General features: G+C 56.8%; 2 protein-coding genes across 4 annotated transcripts in view; both read right to left on the bottom strand.

Annotated features, from left to right (window-relative positions):
* The window catches only part of CARM1 (coactivator associated arginine methyltransferase 1), a 51,162-nt gene extending 33,933 nt beyond the window's left edge, over positions 1 to 17,229 (bottom strand). The window contains exons 1-2 of one of the 2 annotated variants that reach the window (XM_030545910.1): positions 17,061 to 17,111; positions 280 to 425 (exon numbers count right to left, since the gene is read on the bottom strand). Coding sequence is in view for 1 of the 2 variants with exons in the window: in XM_030545907.1 (XP_030401767.1) it covers positions 17,061 to 17,208 (148 nt within the window). In the remaining variant the exon portion in view is untranslated. Of the gene's footprint in view, positions 1 to 279; positions 426 to 17,060 lie in introns of both variants that reach the window. The other variant, XM_030545907.1, reaches the window with a different exon arrangement.
* A 1,498-nt stretch (positions 17,230 to 18,727) lies between these two features.
* The window catches only part of CUNH19orf38 (chromosome unknown C19orf38 homolog), a 9,966-nt gene continuing 6,820 nt past the window's right edge, over positions 18,728 to 21,873 (bottom strand). Inside the window, exons 5-8 of one of the 2 annotated variants that reach the window (XM_030546105.1) lie at positions 21,098 to 21,125; positions 20,779 to 20,822; positions 20,292 to 20,329; positions 18,728 to 19,986 (exon numbers count right to left, since the gene is read on the bottom strand). In XM_030546105.1, the coding sequence (XP_030401965.1) occupies positions 19,864 to 19,986; positions 20,292 to 20,329; positions 20,779 to 20,822; positions 21,098 to 21,125 (233 nt within the window). In that variant the 3' untranslated portion in view covers positions 18,728 to 19,863. The remainder of the gene's footprint in view (positions 19,987 to 20,291; positions 20,330 to 20,778; positions 20,823 to 21,097; positions 21,126 to 21,873) is intronic. The other variant, XM_030546106.1, reaches the window with a different exon arrangement.

Raw genomic sequence — 21,873 nt, 5'->3', positions numbered from 1 at the left:
CATTTTTAAATCAAGGCAGGATGTGCTTCTAACAGCTCTGCTCTGGGAATTACTGCAGGCAGGTCTCTGGCCTGCGACACAGGAGGTCAGCCTAGATCACAAGGGTTCCTCCTGGCCTTGGAGTCAACTAAAAGCTCCATCATCCCCTATTCCCATCCTCCAAGCTGTCCCGTTACCAGCAGAGCGAGATCTGCGGCAGCAAGAGCAAAGGAGCTGGAGAGAAGCCTCCTTCATGGAAATCAGGCAAGCGACCCCCACGCCTCCCCCCCGTCACGGCACCTGGCAGCTCTGGCCCCAGAGATTGCTACACAGCAAAAGGCAGACACTTTCTGCTGCTGGGCACGGAGACACCAACGCCGTCTTCAACAGACGGACTCTCTCAGCTGCAGGCACTTCCTTCCCCAAAACGCCTTCCTTTGGCCACGCTGCAAGGGACAACAGACAAAGCATGGGGATCTGCAGCACCCCACGCCGAGCGGGGATCATGCTGCAGACTGTGCTGGGGAGGAGCAGGAAGAGGAAGGATGGGGCAGCGGTTGGAGAACTAGTCTGGGTCTCTGGGTTCAAGGCTCCCTGTGCCCGATGGGGACAGCTGCACTCCCCTCCCCGTCCCCGGGAGGTGTGCAGACCCTGCAGTGACAGGGGCCAGATAAGGACCCAAGGCAGAGAAATGCAGGGGCCAGCGGTGAGGATCCTTCTTGCCTGAGGCAGGATGTGCAAAGGCTGCAGCCTCTCTAGAGAAGTTTATCCTCCTGCTTCGTTTGCCTGTAAGTGACTCGGCATCGGCCCAAGGGACGGCGCCGGACATGGACACTGGCAGCAGGGGCTGACTTCAGCACCTCAGGATCCCAGCACAACCCCCACCTGCCCCAGCCACTTTAACTCCATGACCCATCGACCCTGGGCTGCCTGCCAGCAAGGGGGAGACAACTACGCCGCTAGGTTTGGGGATCTGGAGCTGGCAACTCATCTCAGACAGGTTATCAACCGGCCACCAGGCCGAGCATCTTCCAGGCCTTATTGGCCTGGGTTCGACCTCGGGTCAGCTGGAGGTCAGGGGCTTCTGATCACACATGCTGAACATGAGTCCCCATTGGGCTGCCTGGCATCAGGCCCCGCTGTCTCACGGACAGGCCTAGCGTGGACAGCAGCTCATCACCGACAGCACGGACTGGGAACTGGATGCACTCAGAAGCAATGCAGGATGCACATTAACCCACAAACCAAATGCATCCGACGAGCCCCGGACCATGCTTTTCAAAAGCCGGTGGGTTTGGAGGACCTAGCAGGGGCCTGGTTTTCAGAAGGGGGTGCTCAGAGCTTTCTGAAAAGTCAAGCCCTCTCCGAGAAACCTCAGGCTGAGCATCCAGAAGTTGTTAGCCATCCTTGGGAAGCCAGCATGGATCACAGACCAGATCCCTCCCTGAGCTCCCAGAGAAGACAATGCACTGTGTCTATCTACAGAGCCTTTCGTCACATGACCTCAAAACACTATGCAGACAACAAATTCAACCTCGCGTTCCCCCAGGGCAGAGATTAGTGACTTGCCCAAGAGCTCACTTGGTGGCCAAATTGGTAACATGCCACGAATGTGGACTCCCAGATTTCTCCTCTAACCACTAGACCCTGTTCTCCTCCGAGAGCCGAGACCAGAGCCAAGAGTCCTGACTTCCAGTCCTTTCTCCTCTAACCACTAGACCCCACTTCCTGAAGGGAATCCAGGCGCACTGTCTGTCAGACCACTGCTTTAACCAGGAGCCCTTGAGCTTCAAGGCTCTAGCCAATCTCTGGCTACGAGAGACCAGGAGCAGACTTATCCTGACTATCTCAAATCCACCCACAGCAGGGCTCTCACCGCTCTGCCCAGAGAAGCCGGTACTGGCTGCCTTTAGGGACAATACACTGGACTAGATGGACCTTGGGCCACTTTCCCCTCAGAGCAGAGAAAAGAACCCAGGAGTCCTGACTACCACTCTAACCACTGGACACCACACCCACCAGACCACACCGCAACACACAAAAAGAGCACAGTTCTGCTCCCTGGAGCTGCCAAAAGTGTGAAGGACCCACAGTGAAACCTCCCAGCCTGAATCCCCACCTCCTGGATTTTCTGTTTAATCCAGAATTCTGGCTGCCAGATGCAGGAGGCCAGGGCAAAGCTCTGAGCACTGCGCGGTTCGTGCCCTCCTCTCGCTACCTGTCTTAATGCTACAGAACCTGTATAAAAATATAAATTAGAGCTTTTATCTCGGCAGACTCACATGGGGGAGAAAAAAAAAAGAACCAACCACACGCTCACGCAAATGCAAAGGGTTTTATGACATTTCCCTCCCCCTGGAAATAAAGACTCAAGCTGTCGCCATGAAAGGGGGAAAAGATTCTAGACAATGAGGGAAAATCATTAAAAAGCCAAAGTCACTAATAAAACCAGTGCGCCCGTTTTCCCTGGGGCCTCAGAGCAGCAGCTGCTGCCTCATAGGCCCCCTCTGGCTCATGTCCTAGCTCAATGGTGGCTGACCCCAAAAATCAGTGACTCTCCTTTGGAGGCCTTGACAGCTTGCCGCTGATGGTCCCATCTCCGGCCCAGCAACACGGAAGCTGCCACAGGTGTCTCTCTCTGGTACTCATCTGGCCTCCAGCACTGGAGCCCCAAGCCCCTCACAATCTCCAGCGTATTCACTCTCAGAGCCCCCCTGGGAGCAGGGCGGGGCTGTTTTCCCTGGGCTGCAGATGAAGACTGGCTCATACAGGAAGTCTGGCGCATCAGGGATTCGAACCCAGGGCTCTCCGAGTTCCACAGCCACTGGACCACGAGGTCAGATCTCGGCCAGGCCACCCCTGCTAGCTTCCATGAGGAGACATTTCTGCTCATTCGCTCAACTCTGTCCAAGTGCCATGTGGAGGAAGCGTGGTCTAGTGGGCAGAGCCGGACTCAGGAGAGCCTTTAGCTGCTGCCAGAAATCCAGCAAGAGGCATTAAGACGACCCCACCTGCCTTTAGTCATGTGGAAAGTGGAAAGGCTTCATTTCCACCCCGCCTCTCTGCTGCAATAGGCCGATCTCCTCCGGAGAAACAGGCTTCAAGCTCCCAGCTCTGCAGAAATCCAAGGCGTGGGCCGAGTGCAGAATGGAGAGTCCTGGGGTCCCACCCCTGCTGCTGGTTCGGTGGGGAGTTTCAGGCAAATCCCATCTAAGTTACGTACGTGGCCCTCTTTATCAGAGCATCTGAGCCTCAGTCTCCAACAACTTTATCCTCCCCACATCCCTCTGAGAGCAGAGATCCCGCCATCCCCATACAGATGGGGCCTGTGGCACAGAGGAGCTAAAATGACTTGCCAAGGTCAGAAGACAATGACTTGAATCCAGGTCCCTCGAGTCACAAGCTGTGCTCTAACCACTGCACCACTCTTCCTCTCCACCGTGCCTGTTTCCCGGTCGATGGAACGGGGCTAATGCTGCCCTTGCTGCCCGGAGAGGACTGGTTGCCAGCTGCTTTGAAGCTAGAAAGGGCCGAGTGTATAATTATTCCCTACACATGCTGCGTTCTCTCACCCATCGTACTCCCAGAATCAAAGAGGCTCTCATGCGATGCTGTAATTAAACATGTTCTTCTCACTCCTATCACCGCCAAGCCAAAAACCCAACTGCGAGCTCCAGCCCAGGCGTTACTCAAAGGGGGTTTTCCCTGCCAGCGAAGGCGAAGCTGCAGGTCAGGAAGCTTTCGCCTCAGACCACGTTCAGAGGCAACTCCTGCCTGCTCTGCACTGGCAGCACGCTCGGCAGGCTGGCTCGGGGGCTCCAGACCTGCATTCCCCTAGCAGGGGCAATCGGAGTCTGTGCTGGGAGAAATCAGGACTCCCGGACTCGATCTCCAGAGGCCCTTTCCGATTGCTGTTGCAGGCACGGACCAGGAGCCAAGCGGCAAGGTGCTGTGCAAAAAGAACAAAGAGCCTGTCTCTCCTGAGCTCCCCAGTGACCTCATGGCTTCTCAGTCCCTCCCCACACGTCCAGGAAAAACACCAGTTGCTCGCCCAGCACACACTAGAGGAGCTGTCCATTTGAAGCTGCTTACTTGCCAAATGGAGAGGCAGCACGGCCTAGCGGATAGAGCACTAGTCTGAGACTCCCTGGGTTTTATTCCCAGCTCTGGAACTGACCTGCTAGGTGACCATGGGCAAGTCCCAGTTGCTCTGTGCCTCAGTTTCCCCTCCCACCATTTCCCTATTTAGGACGTGAACGCTTTGGGGCAGGACCGTTGGTCACTATTTGTATGTACAGCCCCGATCTCGGATGGGGCCTCTAAGGGCTAATGGAAAACGCTGCTTCATTTTATTGGAAACATCTTTGTGCCTTTCACAAACTCATTTTACTCTGAAGGCAAGAAAACACAGCTTTTGTTCGGGATGAAATACGAACACACCAGAAAACCCATCGTCTCAGCCATTTGCGTCTCCCCCAAGGTGTGATCTACAGGGATGGTGCCCAGTAACAGAAAACCTGGAGACAAATGTTTCCCACCAAGTGGATGGCAGGCCGTGACGTGGCTCTCTCTCTTCAACCCTCACCCGCTTCCCGAGTCGCCGCATCAGACCGTCCAGGAAACGGCCGCAGAGCCCTGCATCTGCGGGACACTCTGCTGTAAGTGTACTCGACAGAACAGGGAAACCAACACAGCCTGACAGCTTTCAACCCAGTCTCCCCGGCCTGGAGGGGCAGCTCTCTCGAAAGCTATCAAGCTGGGAAGGAAAGAAACGAGCCAGGGGCCTGTTACCCACACTAGGGATGAGCCAAGAGGAGATTTCTGATCCCAGGATGCAGGGTCTCTCTCCAACACCAACCCACCCCTCCCCTTCCCTCCCCCAGCCTTGACTCTGCTCTTTGCTTGCGCGACCCCCTTTCCTTACTGCTCGGGGGGGCGGGGGGAGGAGACAGCAGCAAAAGCATCTTCCACCTCATTTAACCTCAGATGCGCTGCCTTCGAGCCCCATGCAAATGTGGATTCCTAGCCATCCATTTGCCCAGCAGCTGGGCTCTGAGACGCTCATTCATGGGCCCATGACTCTGAGCCAGAACTGCTGCCCCCAGCCAAAATAAACCTTTTCCACCCCAAGTCTGCAGCCTGAGATTTGGCGAGGGGGGTTGGGAGGGAAGTGAACAGTGGGGACAAGGACAGTTCTGTGCAAACAGCCCTTCCCCGGCACTGGCAAAATCAGCGTGAGGGCGTCAGATCAGGAACTGACAGCAGCTGCTTACATCTTACCCTGAAAGCAAAACCAGCAGAGGGGGTGACCAGGCCACGTGCTCTGACCCTGGAGCGGCAGCCAGTCAGCCTCTCCTGTCTCCCCACCCTGGATGCGCCAACCCTGGGGCGGTGCCACAAAGGCAGGGAGAAGGGGAAGTTCATTAGGACTCAGGGCTGTGGATTTCTTCTCCCCAGGTGTGTGTGTGGGGGGCCCCTTTGCTGCCTGAAGCCCCCCTCTGATCTGTGCGGAGCACAATCCAGCTCAATCCTAAGGAGTACACTATTGCTCTGACTTCGGCAGGGAAGGGGCACAAGTCGGATAGCGACTGGCCATCTCAATTCCCTCATCTGTCCACCTAGGGCAGGCCAGACGCGTGCTGAGGGACCCCACGTTGCATCCCCGGGGCCTCCTACAAGCCCCTCCCACTTTTCACGGAGTTACCTTAATTTGGGGAGCAGGGAAGCACTGCAAGTTAAGCAAAAACCCCAGGTAGAAAGTTCCTGCTGGAAATGAACCACAAGTCGCCCCACGTCTTTACTGCAGAGCAGGCGGAGGAGCTAGCGGCGGCTCAGAGGAGCGGAGCTTTACGTGGCAGAGATTAAATCATGTTTCTGGCATTTAGACCCAGCTTCTCGTTTTAAACTCAGGATGTTGCACACTGTCGAAGGGGCAACACAACGGTCACTCCTAGAATGCTCCAGTTGTATCCTGTGCCTCCGGCACCTCACTGGGGGTGTCAAAGGCAGCAGAGACACAGTAGGGAGAGAAGGGGAAAGTTGGGCCGACAATCTGGGTGTCCCAGTGGCAGAGATCCCCTGCTTGCAAGGAAGGGATCTCAGTCACAAGATGAGGAAGGAGCAAAGAACCTGTGTTGCAGAAAGCAGCGTCTGCTAATTCAGGCAAGGGCTACGTGAGGTCAGAGACCAGACCACGGGCTCGGCAGCCGAACACATCCACACTTACAGAGAATTAGAACAATGGCTTCCGAACAGATTTGCCTCCTGAAGGCAGAAGCAGCCACCCAGGACATCGTCTGGGGACTGACTTGTGCTGGGAACGCGAGGGGAAGGACCCCAAAGCATGCGGGTTTCCTGAAAGCAGCACAATCCCAGCCACAGAGGAGCACTCTGCTGCTCAAGGTGCTGCTTTTGAAAACTATTAAATGCAAATTTCTCACATCCATGTTAATCAGACTGTCAAGCAGGGCCCCTGGCTTCTTTGTGAGCAATAAAAGGGACGGCAGATGTGCCCTGGGCTTCCTGGCAGGCTGAAAGAACAGAAAGGCTGGCGAATAATTTACAGAGTGGCGACCCTAGCGAGGGTCCCTATTTATGTGCTGGGGGGCCCTGTCCCTCCTCCTGCCTTTACACAAAGCCAGCCCCTGGGCAGGGGAGTTTATTCCTCCTTTGACTGTTTAACTGCAGGCAACCCTCTGTAGGGAGCTCCCCAAACCAGGGCTGGGGAGGCACTGCAGACTCGGGAGCCGGGCCTCAAAGCCTGGACAGGCTGGGTCAGAACAGCGGGCCCGCAACGTACTGGACCACGAGACATTTCCTCTGCAGGGGCTGGGCCTGGAAGTCATTTTTCAGAACCACTTCACACTTTCACTGACGGGAGGAAGGAGAAATGATCTGAGATCGCAACAGCCACACACGCAAAGAGGGATTCAAAGCTGGGCTCAGCTCACTGAGGTTCAGTTCAACAGAGCTCACCACTTGGGGAGCAAGGGGGGGGGAGACACTGGCGAGGCTGGCTGAGCAGATGAGGAGGGAAGGGCTGAATTAGGAAGGGCCTTTAGGCCAAGGAAGGAAGGAAGGAGGATACGTGGCCGAGCCGTCAGTCACAGCCCCGGGAGCTAGGCTGTCCCAGATCGGCCACTGACTGTGGGTAAGAGACTGCACCCGTGCCTCAGTTTCCCTGCTGTCTGAAGAGGATAATGATCCGGATCCTCCTCACTTGGGGGATGAAGCAAGCAGCATCTGCAGCACAGTTTGAAGAGGAAAAGCTCTGTGCAAAGGCTAAATCCCCCTTTCCTGGGGTAACGTAGCACGACAGCAGCATTGCCGAAATCCCACAACGCAGGAGGCCATTCACACTCAAGCTGTAATTAAACCAGGCGGCGGGGGTCTCCCTGCCTGATCCGACTCAGGCAGCCAACTGGGACTAAGAGCCAGGGTGTGGAAGGGCAGATCCCAGGGGTTCTCTGCAGTTTGTACTGGTGACCCCTTCACGCAGCAAGCCTGGGTGCGACCCCCCTTATACATTCAAATCACTTTTATATTTAGCTGGAGGCAAAGCAGAGCTTGGGCTGGAGGCTGACAACTTGTGACCCCGCCCCCTCCACAACCACCTCGCGACCCCGAGGGGTCCCGACCCCCAGTTTGAGAACCCCTGGCCTAACAGTTCCAGACTGCTGAGGAGCTGATCCGATCTCCAGCCGCGTCACCTTAGCTAGGCGGGCGAGACCTCGTGCTCTGGGGCGGCAGGAGAATATCACAGGAACTCCCCTGCTGATGGGAGGGAGGAGTTAGCCAAGGACGGCCCCAGCCGGCATGGACTCTCCCCGACTCACCTGGGGAGAGCCAGTGGATACTGACAGCAAGGCTGTCACCGGAACCAATGTCTGGGTGTCCACTATCAGCTGGCCCACCACCCATGCTCCTGCGCCCCCCCCAATCGAATCTGTGCAGATCTTGAAGCATGTTACAAACAGCCAGTAACCACACCTTACAACCCTGTTTCAAGGGGGAGTTTTGCGGATGGGGAAACTGAGGCACAAAGCAAGACAGGGGAGGAACAGCACCCGGATTTCGAGGTGCCGGTGCTTTACCCACTAGACAAGGCTCCCTCAGAAAATGGAGCAAAAACCAGCTGCAGGACGGTTTGGCCCGAGAGAATTTTCAGGCCCAAAGGAATTTTTTGTTTGTTTTAACACATTCGGCAAGAGACAGAGGGAGCACCACGATTTTACACCCCCACCACGTGCACCGTGGTCTCTCCTGGCACTTCCCTCAGCACAGCTCCCACATGGGTCCACATCGGAGTTGGTTAACACACGCCGGCCCAGCGAGAGGGCGGCTGGGGCTCACACTCCTCCCCGGTGCAGCAGCACAGGACCACCACCCCCCCCGGCTGGCCTGAGAAACGCCATTTCTAGCGGCCAAAGGGGACTCTTGTCTGTTACAGACGTGGCGCTGGGCGGGGTGGATGGTGACAGAGCAGCAACTGTGTAATGAGTGATCCCTACTCCACCCTGTTCCAACATCTGACACCATCAGCAGAGCCAGAACCAACCTGGGCAGAAAGCGCTTTGCCAAGTCTCTTCGGGCCTGGCCTCAGGTCCCTCCCAACAGAGGCTCTGAAACCTGGTCAAAAAGACCCCTTAGTCCCAAGGAAGACAGAGCTCCCATGTCAGAGAGGTTATCTTTAACCACAGGATATCAGAGTTGGAAGGGACCAATCCCCAGACAGGTTTTTACCCCAGTTCCCTAAATGTCCCCCTCAAGGACTGAACTCACAACCCCGGGTTTAGTAGGCCAATGCTCCAACCACTGAGCTATCCCTCCCCACCTTAGGGTCACCCGAGCCACCCCAGTCAACAGAGAAGCACCGTACGCCAGGTCCACACCCGTTCAGGTCCCCGACTGCAATCACAGCAATGCCAGCCACGGGGGGCCGGCAAACCCCGGGGAAGCCCTGAGCCATTGAATGAAGCATCAAGGCAGAGCGAGCATCGCGTCAGCGCACCGAAGGCCCTCTGGCTAGGAGAAGCCGCTTGCCCCATACCTGGAGTGGGTTACACTCATGCATCGTTCTCTTGCTGATGCAAAGTTTGAAAGCGGAGAAGACGTAACTCTCCGAGTGACCTTGGGTAACAACGCAAGTCTCTGGGAGGAAATCATAAATGTAAACCTCCTCCAGGCTGTTGCTTTTCCATCTAACTCCCAGTGCTTTACGGGACAAATCCAGAAGACAACTGTGCAGCTGAGACAGATACAGAACCGGCTAGTAACGCACGCCAGCAGGAGGCCAGGAACACCCCAACTCCCGCAGAACACTCCTCAGAGAAAGGACGTCTCTGAACAGCACTGCTGACAGTATCCCTGAGGCTTAGCTGGCCCCTGAACAGCGGCAGGTTCTCTCCCCAGCCTCGCCCAGGGTAGAGCTGACAAAGCTCATCACTGAGCCATGGAGGTCTGAGGCGGAAAAAGACCTGATGTACCTGACCCAGCCTCCAACCAACCCAGGGCTGTTCCCGCCCGGGCTCTCTCCACGGCTCTGTCTGATTGGAATGGGCACTGTCAGCTTAAATAAAAGGTATTTTTTAAAAGATCCTGATCTCTGTTAACACTCGAGACTCTTCGTAAGATCTAACTTAGCCCATTCAAACTGCTCAGCGGGGACAATAATTGTGAAAGCTTAAATACCGGGAGAGAGAGAGGGAGATGGAAACTCCTGTGCACTAGGATCATCACCGACCCACTCATCACAGGCAGAGGATTACGTTAAAGGGTCAGATCAGATCAACCATTTCAGTTACAAAGCAGCCTCACATTGGTGCCTCCATGCATTGTCTCTGTCCCTTTAAAGGATCGAATCCCTGGAGACTCTTGTCTGAAAAGAAGGGGCAGAACCGGGAAGTCAACGTAGCCGGGCCCTGCTCCCGATCTGCAAGAACAAGGACGACGACACTTCCCCTCTCTCAGCCTCTGGAGTAAGACCGGCCTGGGCAAGGACCGTGCTACACGTCTGTCGAGCGACTCAATCGTCTCTTGGACAAACTGGATTCCGAGATCCCCAGGCCAGAAGGGATCATCTAGTGAGTCCAACCCCCTGCATAACCCAGGCCAGAGAACTGCCCCAAACGAACTCCTAGAGCAGGGCTTTCTGAAAACCCTCCAATCAGGATTTAAACATGGCCAGTGATGGAGAATCCACCTCTGCCCTTGGGAAATTGCTCCAGTGGTTAATTACTCTCTCAGTAAAAACTGACCCCTTATTTCCTGTCTGAATTTGACTAGATGGATCCCGTTAGACCTCCCTCTGCTAGACTGAAGGGCCCATGGTCAAACCTTTGTTCCCCACGTAGGCACTTACAGACTGAGATCAAGTCACCCCTCCACCTTCTCTTTGTTAAGCTAAATCAGCTGAGCTCTCCGAGTCTCACTGTAAGGTATGATGGGGAAACTGAGGCAGAGAAGGTGACAGACACGCCCCAGGCTAGAAATAGCATCAGAGAGCAGCATTTCCTGAGTCCTAAACTCCTGAGCCTCAGCCACTGGACCCATTTTCTCTTTGGCTTTCAAGAAGTGTCCATTTCCACAGCACATCCCCCAGGCAACAGCAAAGAGGAAAGAACCAAGGTTCCTAGTCCGAGTGTCTTGAGGTTCTTCGGACCACAAACAAAGCTAGGACATTACAGACCCTGAGAGATGCTCCTTCTGTAGCCAACATTAGGTTAGATCCATGCACCTAGCGTGGAGAAAAGCCTGAAGTCAAAACACGCACACATCCCTTCTCTGGGATCTTCTTTTACACCAAGAGGAGGGCGTTCCCCACACATGCTGGAGTGCGCAAACTGACCAAGGGAAGGTCTGAGGTGGGAAACACATTCCCATAAGGGAGCTGTCAAAAGCAGCAGCAAGGGTGCACCAAAGGGGGCTCGGCAGAGCAGACTGGCCGCACATACGCTGCAGTTAGAACCATGCCATTGTCATTCAGCCCAGCTCCGTCCTAGCATTCCCGGGGCCAGGGCCTCAGAATGAACCATGCCACTGACAAAGGGTTCACGTCGCTCTCCTCCATGCCGGCAGGGAGCATCTTCAGTGGGAGCAGGTGCTGCCTGCAGTTCCCCTCTGAACAGAGCTTTCCTATGGCGACCGCAGCTCACGCTGTGAGAAGGAAAAGGAAGGATGGGGCAGGGCTCAGGACAGCAGCCTGGGACCTGGAGACCCAGGTTCAATTCTCTGCCCTGACACAGACGCCGAGTGATCTTGGGCAAGTCCCTGTCTCTCTGGGCACCGCCCTGCCTCACAAGAGGGTTGCGAGGGAAGCTCCCATGTGGCACTTGTCAGCCATGGGTCATAAAGCGCTTTGGCCAGGATCACCACCCCCATTTTACAGACAGGGAAACTGAGGCATGGAGCAAGGCCCGGACTTGCCCAAGGTCCCCCAAAAGGCCAGTGGTAGAGCAAGGTCTCCCCAAACCCAGTCCAGTTCTCTATCCAGGCCAGACTCCAGTGACAAGGGCCGCATAAGCACCTCAGCTAGGCAGTCAAACTCCTTGGGGCTGGGCCCATGCCCCTTTCTGTGCCTCACAAAGCACCAGGCATGCTGTGGGCACGAAAATACATTGGCAGCTGATTACAGGTCAGATCCGGCAACCCTCACTCGGCAAGGACTCCCTGTTTTGAACGACAGGCCCAGACCATGCAGCCAGCTGTGATGTCGCAGGCCATGCGACACCTGGGTGGTAGTAAGCAAAAATGAGCGACACCCTAAAGCACACAGATCACTCCATGCGCTCAGGCCTGCTTGCCACGTATTCCCATGTAGGTAGCCACCTACAGCATGCTAGAAAAGGACACAAATATTCATAGGTTTAAAGGGAGTTTTCCCCCTGTATTTAGTTTTCTGATTACAGATGCCCTGGGCATCTGCTTTGCATTCACCAGCCTTTCAAACTGACATGAGCCAGGTTACTTACTTACACACACACACACACAGAGTACGTTTGAGACACTCATGCTACTAGGAGAAAACTGGCGCTGAGAATCTTTCACCTAGCTTGGACTGCCAGGTCTTCAGATAGTCAAGATGTTGCAGGAGAGCGTCAGCATGTGAGATGAAGAGAGACTGAAAAGCCAGGGATTGTTTACTTTAAAAAAAGGGGACAGGATAGAAGTGTACAGAATAACCAATGGTACTGACATTGGGAAGGTCTGTTCTCCCCGCTTCACCACAACAGAGCAACGGATTGTGTCAATAACATTAAAAGGAAACAAATGAAAGGAAATACTTTGTAGCCTGTGGAACTCACTGCCACATGATGCCGCTGAGGCCAGAACTCAGCAAGACTGAGTTAATAAGATAACTCTGGATAACAAGAATAGCCAGAGTTAAAATAGCAAACACCGTTTACTATCGTGTTTCTACAGTGCCTGAAATAACGCGGCCCCGTTCTTGGCTGTCCCTGGGCACGACTGCAATAAACATGAATGTAATCATACAAGAAGTTTTTGAAGGGATATAAAACCTCACGCATCAGGTCTTAAATCTCTGACTACTAGGGATTCGGATGAGACCTTTAGAGAAGCAGATCATCCTATATCTGTCTGTAGGGTTTTTTGCTGTCCTTGGTCACCGTCAGAGATAGAATACTGGGCTAGATTGATCTCAGGTCTGATCCAGACCGGAGATTCTTGTGTTCCTAAGATAAGATAGCAAAACCAACCGTCCATGTGTCAGTGTAAGGGGGAACAATGTGACAGGTTAGGCCAAATGTTTAGAGGTTATTTTACTAATATTTTTAGGATTTTAAAAAAGGAGATTGTTTGACTTAAAGCATCTCCATGTGCAACCCCATAACCTGCACATGAAACTGATTACAAATGAGAGCTGAAATTGACTAACTTATTTCACTGTCCAACCTGAGTGAAACAAAGCAAACAGCTTGAATGGAGACATTTAAATTAGAATCTTAAAAAAAACTCCCAAAACTATTAGTCTTGATCATTTTCAGATGTTAGTAATAGAAAAGGAAATTTGTTCACTGACCAGATTAATTTTAACTTGATGCTGTCCCTTTAAAGTAACAAAGGGAAAGAGAAATTAAGTCTAGTGCTATCTGGAGACCTGTGCGCGCTTGGGAATCCTTGTTTTAAAACAGCCTTCACTTCTATGCGCCTTTGCTGTCCGAGAGCTGTTTGCTATCGCACAGAATGCAGAGCATAAAAAGCGTGTCTTTGGGAAAGGAGATTGTTGCACGAACCCGAAGGAAAAAGAAAAGGCTCTGCTTTGAAAAACTAACCCACAGGAATTTCTATGTGCCCTGACAAACACCGAGCTATTGATTTTTAATCATATTAAAAAGAGGCTTTTCCAAGGCACCACATGCCCTAAACACACACACCATCAGCCCAAGAAAATCCCAGTAACACCGTATAAATCATGTCCACAGGCACTCAACCAGGTAGACACCTACAGAAACTCTTGCCACCCCTCCATCGTTATAGGACACAGAGCCGTCTCTCTGAGAGGGTTTCTGTAGGGTGCCTGGACAAGCACCAAATTCATGCTATTTCAGACCAAAGGAAGGGGATCAACTTCCACCTCAATCTTTTCTGGGGTGTAACACTGCAACATCCCTTGCGGCGCATGGGGGGATGCTAAGGCCAGGTCACTCCTGTTCCAAAGCACTGGGACAGGTTTCCAGCTGCTCAGAGCAGCGGCTGCATTAGTAAATCACAGAGAGAAAGGAAGCCCCCCCAGTAATCTGAGGCAGGAATGTTCCTGGTTTAAGAAACTGTAAAACAAAGGCTCAGTATGAGGTCGACAATTGCACAGACACATGCACTCATGAATGCTTCAGGATCAGCTGGCACCGATCTGTGGGGCAGGATGTTAGACTTCTAAGAAAGAAGCAAGAAGCCCCACACAGGAGGACTTGGCCACCTCTCCGCCATGTACGCTGCGCTGAAATGAAGCATTAGGACCAATCTGCATTTTCCATTACCTCGTCGCTTTCCACCGCCACCTGCTTTCCCCATACTCGCTACCCGTCCAGGCCAACCGGCTGCACTGCATTCATCCCAGATGTCGGATAAAGAACGCCACATTGCTGAAAATCTGAAAAGCCTCTGCCCAGGACGGAATTTTCTCCGGGACGGAGCTTCAGACACTAGCATTCACAGCATCCCCAAGAATGCTCACGAGCAGTTCTTTGTGCACTGCTACCCTGTAGCCTAAGGAGAGTGTGTCGGTCAGCTCCCTGAATAGCTTTCCTATGCTTTGTCTCCGAGCTCGGAGAGCTGGACAGCTGGAGCAAGTGGAAATCAATAATGGGGAAATCAATTGAACTGTGGCAGATTTACTCCATAAAAACATTCCACTGGTCAAAGGGGATCAAATGCGGAAAGTCAATAAAGCATCTTGAAATCTGATGAAAACTCCGCTCTCAGTATTCGTGCCGTACTGTTTCAGAGCTGTATTGACAAAGGGATAACATCAGATTTTAAAAAAATACATTCAAAAGCAAGTTTCCTTCTAGCCCCACGTGAGCGTCAAAACAGAGAACGCGTAAAGAGGATGTTACATGGGTCTCAGGCACACAATGAAAATAACCTCGTCTGTTTCACTTATTTATATTACAGTAGCATGTTGAGGCTTCAAGTGAGATCTAGGCCCCCGCGTGCCAGTCACAAGAGAGTCGCTGTCTCTAAGCTCTTCAGGACAAGGACTGAGAGGGAAGCAGGCAACAGACACTCAAAGGTGAAGTGATTTGCCCAAGATCAGCGTCATGAACAGAACCAGTGTCTGAACACCATGGCACTGGCCTAGTCATTAGCCCCCATTACTTCTGTCACTAGCCAGCCCTGGGCAGCAAGCAGCGCACAGGGAAAGTTTTCACTGAAAGTTCACATTAGTATTTAATTAACGTAATCTGCACGGCTGATAAATCTGGTCTTGCTGTATAAACTAACCCTGCTATAAAGATTAAAGCGCGTGGGACCTCACTCCAGCCCCCGAGCTCAGGAAGGAAGGTTCTTATACTACAGGTGCTGGATCTGCTTTGTGCCACATAAACCAACCCCTAATTTGGGGGCTGGGAATGCCCGGGTGAGGGATGCTGAGGGTGGGAAACAGAGCAATGCTGGGCCCGGGTAACCCCAGCTACAACCAGTCTGTGCACTCCTACCCACAACAGGCAGCGATAGCCGATCAGAGCGCTGGGAAGATTGCTAGAAGGGAAGCAAACGAAACACCCCAGAAGGAAGAGCTGGCCCAGCAGCATGGCCCCCAGCCAGCGTTCCCCCAGCCCCCGACAACTCCTCTCCCAGAGGCAGCCTGGCCGTGGTGGTCTCCACAGCTCTCAGCGGAGATGAGAGAAGATGGGACCAGGGAGGGATATGCACTGCTTCATCTTCTGCAGAGCAAGGCGACACTCCCAGCCAGACCACCCTCAAGGTGGGCAGCGAACTTCATCCAGGAACAGCCCTGGAGCACCTGCTTTTAACCCCAGCAACGCTGCTTTGGGGGTGAAAGACATTCAACTGTGGCTCCAACCATGCCAGGCCACATGGCGGTAACACAGAACTCGGCGTCCCTTCCCTTGGCACAGCAGCTCCAGAGGGAGAGCAGAGACTAACGGCCTTCCACAAAATCAAACTACCCCCTGCAAACGGCAAGCAAGAGTTTTCTTGACAGCCACTCCACCGAAGGGGAAGGGTCTGCTAGCCAGCCATCCGGAACGCCATGTAGCCAGAGGGGTGACTTCTCTAGGAAATGCAGCATGGCACAGGGATGTGGCCCGGAGCATCCAGCCCAAGGTCTGGCAGAGGCTTTTCCTGCCCAGTGGAAAGAAGCTGGAGATGGGCACCCATAAAAAGGGAACAGGGCCTCGCCCGAGCGCCACCTAGCAGTTCCTGCTCCTGCCCAGCTTCCAGACACATGCCCCTGCACCGACCTGTCCCAGAGACTTTGCACCCTGCACCCGCCGCATCCAATTCCTCCCCTCCCCAAACAAAAACAAGGAAGATGAGACTAAACATTGCAGGATCCGAACTGAAATATGCGATTAAAGCCCAGCCACAGGGTAAGGGGGCCCCCCTCCGGGGAAACACTCAGTGACATCACGCTGCCTCCTGCCAGGGAATCTGACCTCGCCCACACTTCGGAGACGATTATCGAGCTTGGCATAGCAATCAAGAGCCTCCGTGAACCCCAGGGAGGGCGCCCGCCCGCCCAAGGAAGAGCAAAGACCCAGGTGACAGAATGAGGCTGATACATGGAGAACATGAGCACGGCTACAAGAAGAGACTCACAGCCCCTGCAGGCCCCCGAGCCACCAGGGCGCTGCTGCGGCCCCACTGCTGGAGGGGGAGAGGCAACCAGCTCAGGGGCTGCAGGGCTACAGGGGCCGCAAGCCCCTTAACACGGGCCAGGCCTCTTCCATGCCCCAGGCGCCTCCTGACCCCAAGGTGTGTCCCGTTCCCAGCCTCCCTCGAGCCCTGGCCACCCCCCTTTCCCCTGCCCCACCCCCAGACTCGAATCCCAATCCCCAGACACCCCATTCTCCCCGCCCCACCCCCAGACTTGTACCCCAATTGCCAGACACCCCATTCCCCCCGCCCCACCCCCAGACTCGTACCCCAATCCCCAGACACCCCATTCCCCCCGCCCCACCCCCAGACTCGTACCCCAATCGCCAGACACCCCATTCCCCCCGCCCCACCCCCAGACTTGTACCCCAATCGCCAGACACCCCATTCTCCCCGCCCCACCCCCAGACTTGTACCCCAATCGCCAGACACCCCATTCCCCCTGCCCCCCCAGACCTGTACCCCAATCCCCAGACACCCCATTCCCCCGTCTCACCCCCAGACTCGTACCCCAATCCCCAGACACCCCATTCCCCCCGCCCCACCCCCAGACTCGTACCCCAGTCCCCAGACACCCCATTCCCCCCGCCCCACCCCCAGACTCGTACCCCAATCGCCAGACACCCCATTCTCCCCGCCCCCCAGACACCCTCCGCCCCTCACCCCCCCCAGACACCCTCCCGCCCCAGACACCCCCCGGCTCTCGCCCCCCCACTCACGGCTGTAGAGCGCCAGGCCGGCGCTGTCGGGCCCCGTGCGCGCCTCGAGCCGCAGCGCCTGCTGCTCCTGGTGCCGCTGGATCTCGCCGTTGGCGTCCCCGATGGTGAGGAGCCGCACGCCGGGGAACACGGACACCGCCGCGGCCATCTTGGCTCCGCCGCCGCCTCCCCGCCGGGCCCCGCCCACAGCGCCGCGCCGGCCCCGCCCCCGCCCGCAGCGCCCCCTGCCGGCCCCGCCCCCGCCCGCAGCGCCCCCTGCCGGCCCCGCCCACAGCGCCGGTCCGACCCCGCTCCCGCCCGCAGCGCCCCCTGCCGGCCCCGCCCCCCGCTCGCAGCGCCCCCTGCAGGCCCCGCCCACAGCGCCGCGCCGGCCCCGCCCCCGCCCGCAGCGCCCCCTGCCGGCCCCGCCCCGAACGCAGAGCCCCGCGCAGGCCCCGCCCCCGAACGCAGCGCCCCCTGCCGGCCCCGCCCCCGAACGCAGCGCCCCCTGCCGGCCCCGCCCCCGCCCGCAGCGCCCCCTGCCGGCCCCGCCCCCGAACGCAGAGCCCCCTGCCGGCCCCGCCCCCGCTCGCAGCGCCCCCTGCCGGCCCCGTCCCCGAACGCAGCGCCCCCTGCCGGCCCCCGCCCCCGAACGCAGAGCCCCGCGCAGGCCCCGCCCCCGCCCGCAGCGCCCCCTGCCGGCCCCGCCCCCGAACGCAGAGCCCCGCGCAGGCCCCGCCCCCGAACGCAGCGCCCCCTGCCGGCCCCGCCCCCGAACGCAGCGCCCCCTGCCGGCCCCGCCCCCGAACGCAGAGCCCCGCGCAGGCCCCGCCCCCGAACGCAGCGCCCCCTGCCGGCCCCGCCCCCCCGAACGCAGAGCCCCGCGCAGGCCCCGCCCACAGCGCCGGTCAGGCCCAGCCCACAGCTCTCCCCCTGCCGGCCCCGCCCCAGCTTGCAGCGCCCCCTGGCGGCCCCGCCCGCAGCGCCCCCTGCCGGCCCCGCCCACAGCGCCGCGCCGGCCCCGCCCCCGCCCGCAGCGCCCCCTGCCGGCCCCGCCCACAGCGCCCCCTGCCGGCCCCGCCCCCGCCCGCAGCGCCCCCTGCCGGCCCCGCCCACAGCGCCGCGCCGGCCCCGCCCCCGAACGCAGCGCCCCCTGCCGGCTCCGCCCCTGAACGCAGCGCCCCCTGCCGGCCCCGGCCCCGGCCCCGAACGCAGCGCCCACTGCCGGCCCCGCCCACAGCGCCCCCTGCCGGCCCCGTCCCCGAACGCAGCGCCCCCTGCCGGCCCCGTCCCCGAACGCAGCGCCCCCTGCCGGCCCCGCCCACAGCGCCCCCTGCCGGCCCCGTCCCCGAACGCAGCGCCCCCTGCCGGCCCCGTCCCCGAACGCAGCGCCCCCTGCCGGCCCCGCCCCAGCCCGCAGCGCCCCCTGCCGGCCCCGCCCCTGAACGCAGCGCCCCCTGCCGGCCCCGCCCCCCCCCGAACGCAGCGCCCCGCGCAGGCCCCGCCCCCGAACGCAGTGCCCCCTGCCGGCCCCGCCGCCGCTCGGCCCCCACCCTATCTGCCCGCCCCCTGGCGGCAGGCCCCGCCCACAGCCCCCCGCCGGCGGGAGGGACCCGGCTGCCAAACCTGGCCGGACACGTGGGGCAGGACCCCCCCCCCCCCGCTTCACCAGCCGGGGCAGCGCCAAGGGCACCTGTGGGTCTTTATTGAGCCGGAACACGAGCCGCAGCCCCGGCAGCTGGAGACACTGTAATGGGGGGCACGGTCACCCCCCCGACAGAGCGACACCGAGGCACGGGGCGGGGAAGGGACGTTCCCAAGGGCACATCGCAAGCCCTGGCTCCCTGGTCTAATCACCAGGCCTCACGCTTCCTCCAGAAACAAGCAGCAAACGTCTGCACATTGTGCACAGCCCCTCCGGGACCGTCACGGGCAGAGGGCGAGAGAGTTCGGGGGGGGGTCAGGTGAGAAGCAGATCCTTTGGGGCTCTCACGCTCCTGATCCCAGATGAGATGTGTTTGGCCTGCAAATCCCGCTGTCCATCCCCAGACACAGCCTCACCCGTCCCCATATGTCCATCCCCAGACACAGCCTCACCCGTCCCCATATGTCCATCCCCAGACACAGCCTCACATCCAGCCAGCCATCCCCACCCTCACCCGTCCCCATATGTCCATCCCCAGACACACCCCTCTATCTATCCATCCCTATGTGCTTCCTCTGTCCAGCTCAGGTTTAGAGCTGCTGCCTGGCACCGCAATCCAGGAGCACCTTCCGTATACAACAGTCTGACGACAGCCTTCATGGCTGTGGACTTTATGGAGTCTTTGGCTCTCCCCCCATCTCGGGTCATCCTGGGGAAGCACTGCTTGGAGGAAGGGGATTGTGGAGGGCTAGAAAGGGTTGGCTGGCTGGGGTGTGAATGTCATTCTGGCTACGGGAGAAGAATCCACTGCCAGCCACACAAATCCTGCCCCAAAGATATGCAACCCCAGCTGGGATCTTCCTGCTTCCAGCATCTGCCCCAGGGATCGATTCAGCTGCCAGGGCTGAGCCGGTGACGCTGCTCACGATGCAGGAGGTAGACTAGATTCTGGGCATCTTTTCATGGTGTCCATGTCACGTGGTCCTGGAGGGCACAAGGCTTAACTGAAGCTCATTCTCCTCCCAATGAAGATGTATAATCGCACCCCGGTAATGGCCCGTCTGGCAGACGCCTCGTTCTGGGGGTGACTCCGAGCCCAAGGAAGACTAAGGAAAGGGCCGGGGCTGGGACCAGGGGGTTGCTAGCTGGAGCATCTGGGGCCAGCCTCCACCCGGGCCGTCACTGCAAGGACTTGAATGTGCTGAAGCTGTTGGTTCCCAGAGCGGAAGCAGAGCTGGGTCTTTTCCTGGAGCCTGGGGAGATGCAGGCATCTTGGCTGCCTGTGGCTTCCAGGTCCATTTTCTTGCCAAATGCAAGGTGGGGGGCGAGACAGGGAGAGAGGATAAAGTAAGGATCTATGGGGGGGCTCAACTTGGGGGGGGAATGAGGGAGCAACCATTAACCCTTTGCAAACTACACCCTCCAGGTGACACGGCTGCATCACACCACTGCAATGCAAGCTCAGCCCCTGACTAGGGGCTGTCTGGCAGCTGCTGGCCTGGGAAATACTTGCCCATGGACCCAGCAGCCGCACCCAGCTAGAGAACAGCCTGTGTCCCCCATGGCAGCTCATGCCCTCTCCGCAAAGCCCTTGGGTGATGACTTACCTCCGAGACGGTGAACAGGCAGTTATCGAACGATATGTCTGCAAAAGGAGAGAGGAGTGAGGTTACTGGGGCCAGGTCTCCCAGACCTGCAGCCCCTCTCTCCCCAAAGGGATCGCTTTGCCGACTGCCAATGTCAACTGCCTCTGGGGTGGAGCATGGCAACTATTTCCCAGTGCACAGCAATGCTCCCCACCAGGACAGGACAAGAACTGCCAGGAAATGCTGCTGAGGCTTGGAGAGATTGACTTACTTCATTTGCAAGTCAGTGAACCCAGAAGCCTATGCTGCCAGGCCCCAGTGACTGAACCAGCAGACCACAAGCCTTCGCAGAGCCCTGAGCGGAATCCAGGAGTCCTGGCTCCCGGTCCTTCCACCTCCATACACACTGCTTTGAAAACGTCACCCGCAGCCTCCTTCTGGCAGCTGTCAAGGCTGTCTCGGGTTGCCCTGACCTCACAAGCACTTGGTATTTGACTCTAACACAGACCTGTTGTGGGAAAGTTCGTTTCTGTCCAGCACGATTCCCGATCCCTGCAAAACAGACATAGTGAGATCCATAACTAATGAGGACGCTTTGCCCTGCTCCAGCCTCTCCCAGCCTCAGGAGACATTTTCAAAATCTTCCAAGTGACTTAGGACCCCAAATCAAAATTTCAAAAGGGATCTGGGCACTTTGGCACCTAAATTCCATTGAAAGCCAATGAGAATTATGCTCCTTAATGATTTTTTAAAGTGCGGAGAGTTTCTCCTTAGGCCACATGGGCCACTGTCACCAAGTGACATTAGATTTCCTGAGCGTCTCTCACCTTTTCAGCTGTTGTCTTCTGGTGTTAACTGGTAAAAAGAAAACAGATGTTATGGTGTCATAAAAGCAATGCTAGGGGTAAGATTAGATTAGATAGATAGATAGGTGTGTGACGGGTTGGGTCACAGAAAACCCCTTGGGACTGCCACCTGATGTGCTGACTCTACCTCTGAGCCCATTTTCCCTGCCAGCCTGGGACTCCAGTTCCCTGTCCTGTTGAGCCAGACATGCCAGCCTGCTGCAACCCAGATCCAGGTCTGAACCACGTCCCCCAAAACTGCTGACTTAACTGAAAACAGCTCAGCAAGTGCTCCTGTCTCCAGCACCCAGACACCCAGCTCCCAATCCCAAATCAATCCGTTTTACTCTGTATACAGGGCAAACTCATAAACTATTCACCCTCTGTAACACTGACAGAGAGATGTGCACAGCTGTTTGCTCCCCCAGGAATTAATTACTTACTCTGGGTCAGTTAATAAGCAAAAGTGATTTTATTAAGTATAAAAAGTATAAAGCATAAAAGTATAAGTATAAAATTACCAGGCAAAATAAAACAAAACACCCAAGTCTAAGCCTAATACGGTGGAACACTGAATACAGATGAAATGTCACCCTCAGAGATGTTCCAAGACGCTTCTTTCCCAGACTAGACACCTTCCTAGTCTGGGCCCGATCCTTTCCCTGCTCCAGGCCTTGTTCCAGCTCAGGTGGTAGCTAGGGGATTTCTGAGTGCAGTCCCCTGTGTTCTGTTCCACCCCCTCTTATAGCTTTGGAACA

The sequence above is a fragment of the Gopherus evgoodei genome, unplaced genomic scaffold (assembly GCF_007399415.2).
Source record: "Gopherus evgoodei ecotype Sinaloan lineage unplaced genomic scaffold, rGopEvg1_v1.p scaffold_40_arrow_ctg1, whole genome shotgun sequence".
In the NCBI taxonomy this organism is placed as follows: Eukaryota; Metazoa; Chordata; order Testudines; family Testudinidae; genus Gopherus; species Gopherus evgoodei.
Note: the sequence above shows the minus strand (reverse complement) of the source record. Positions and strands in the feature narration are given on the sequence as shown.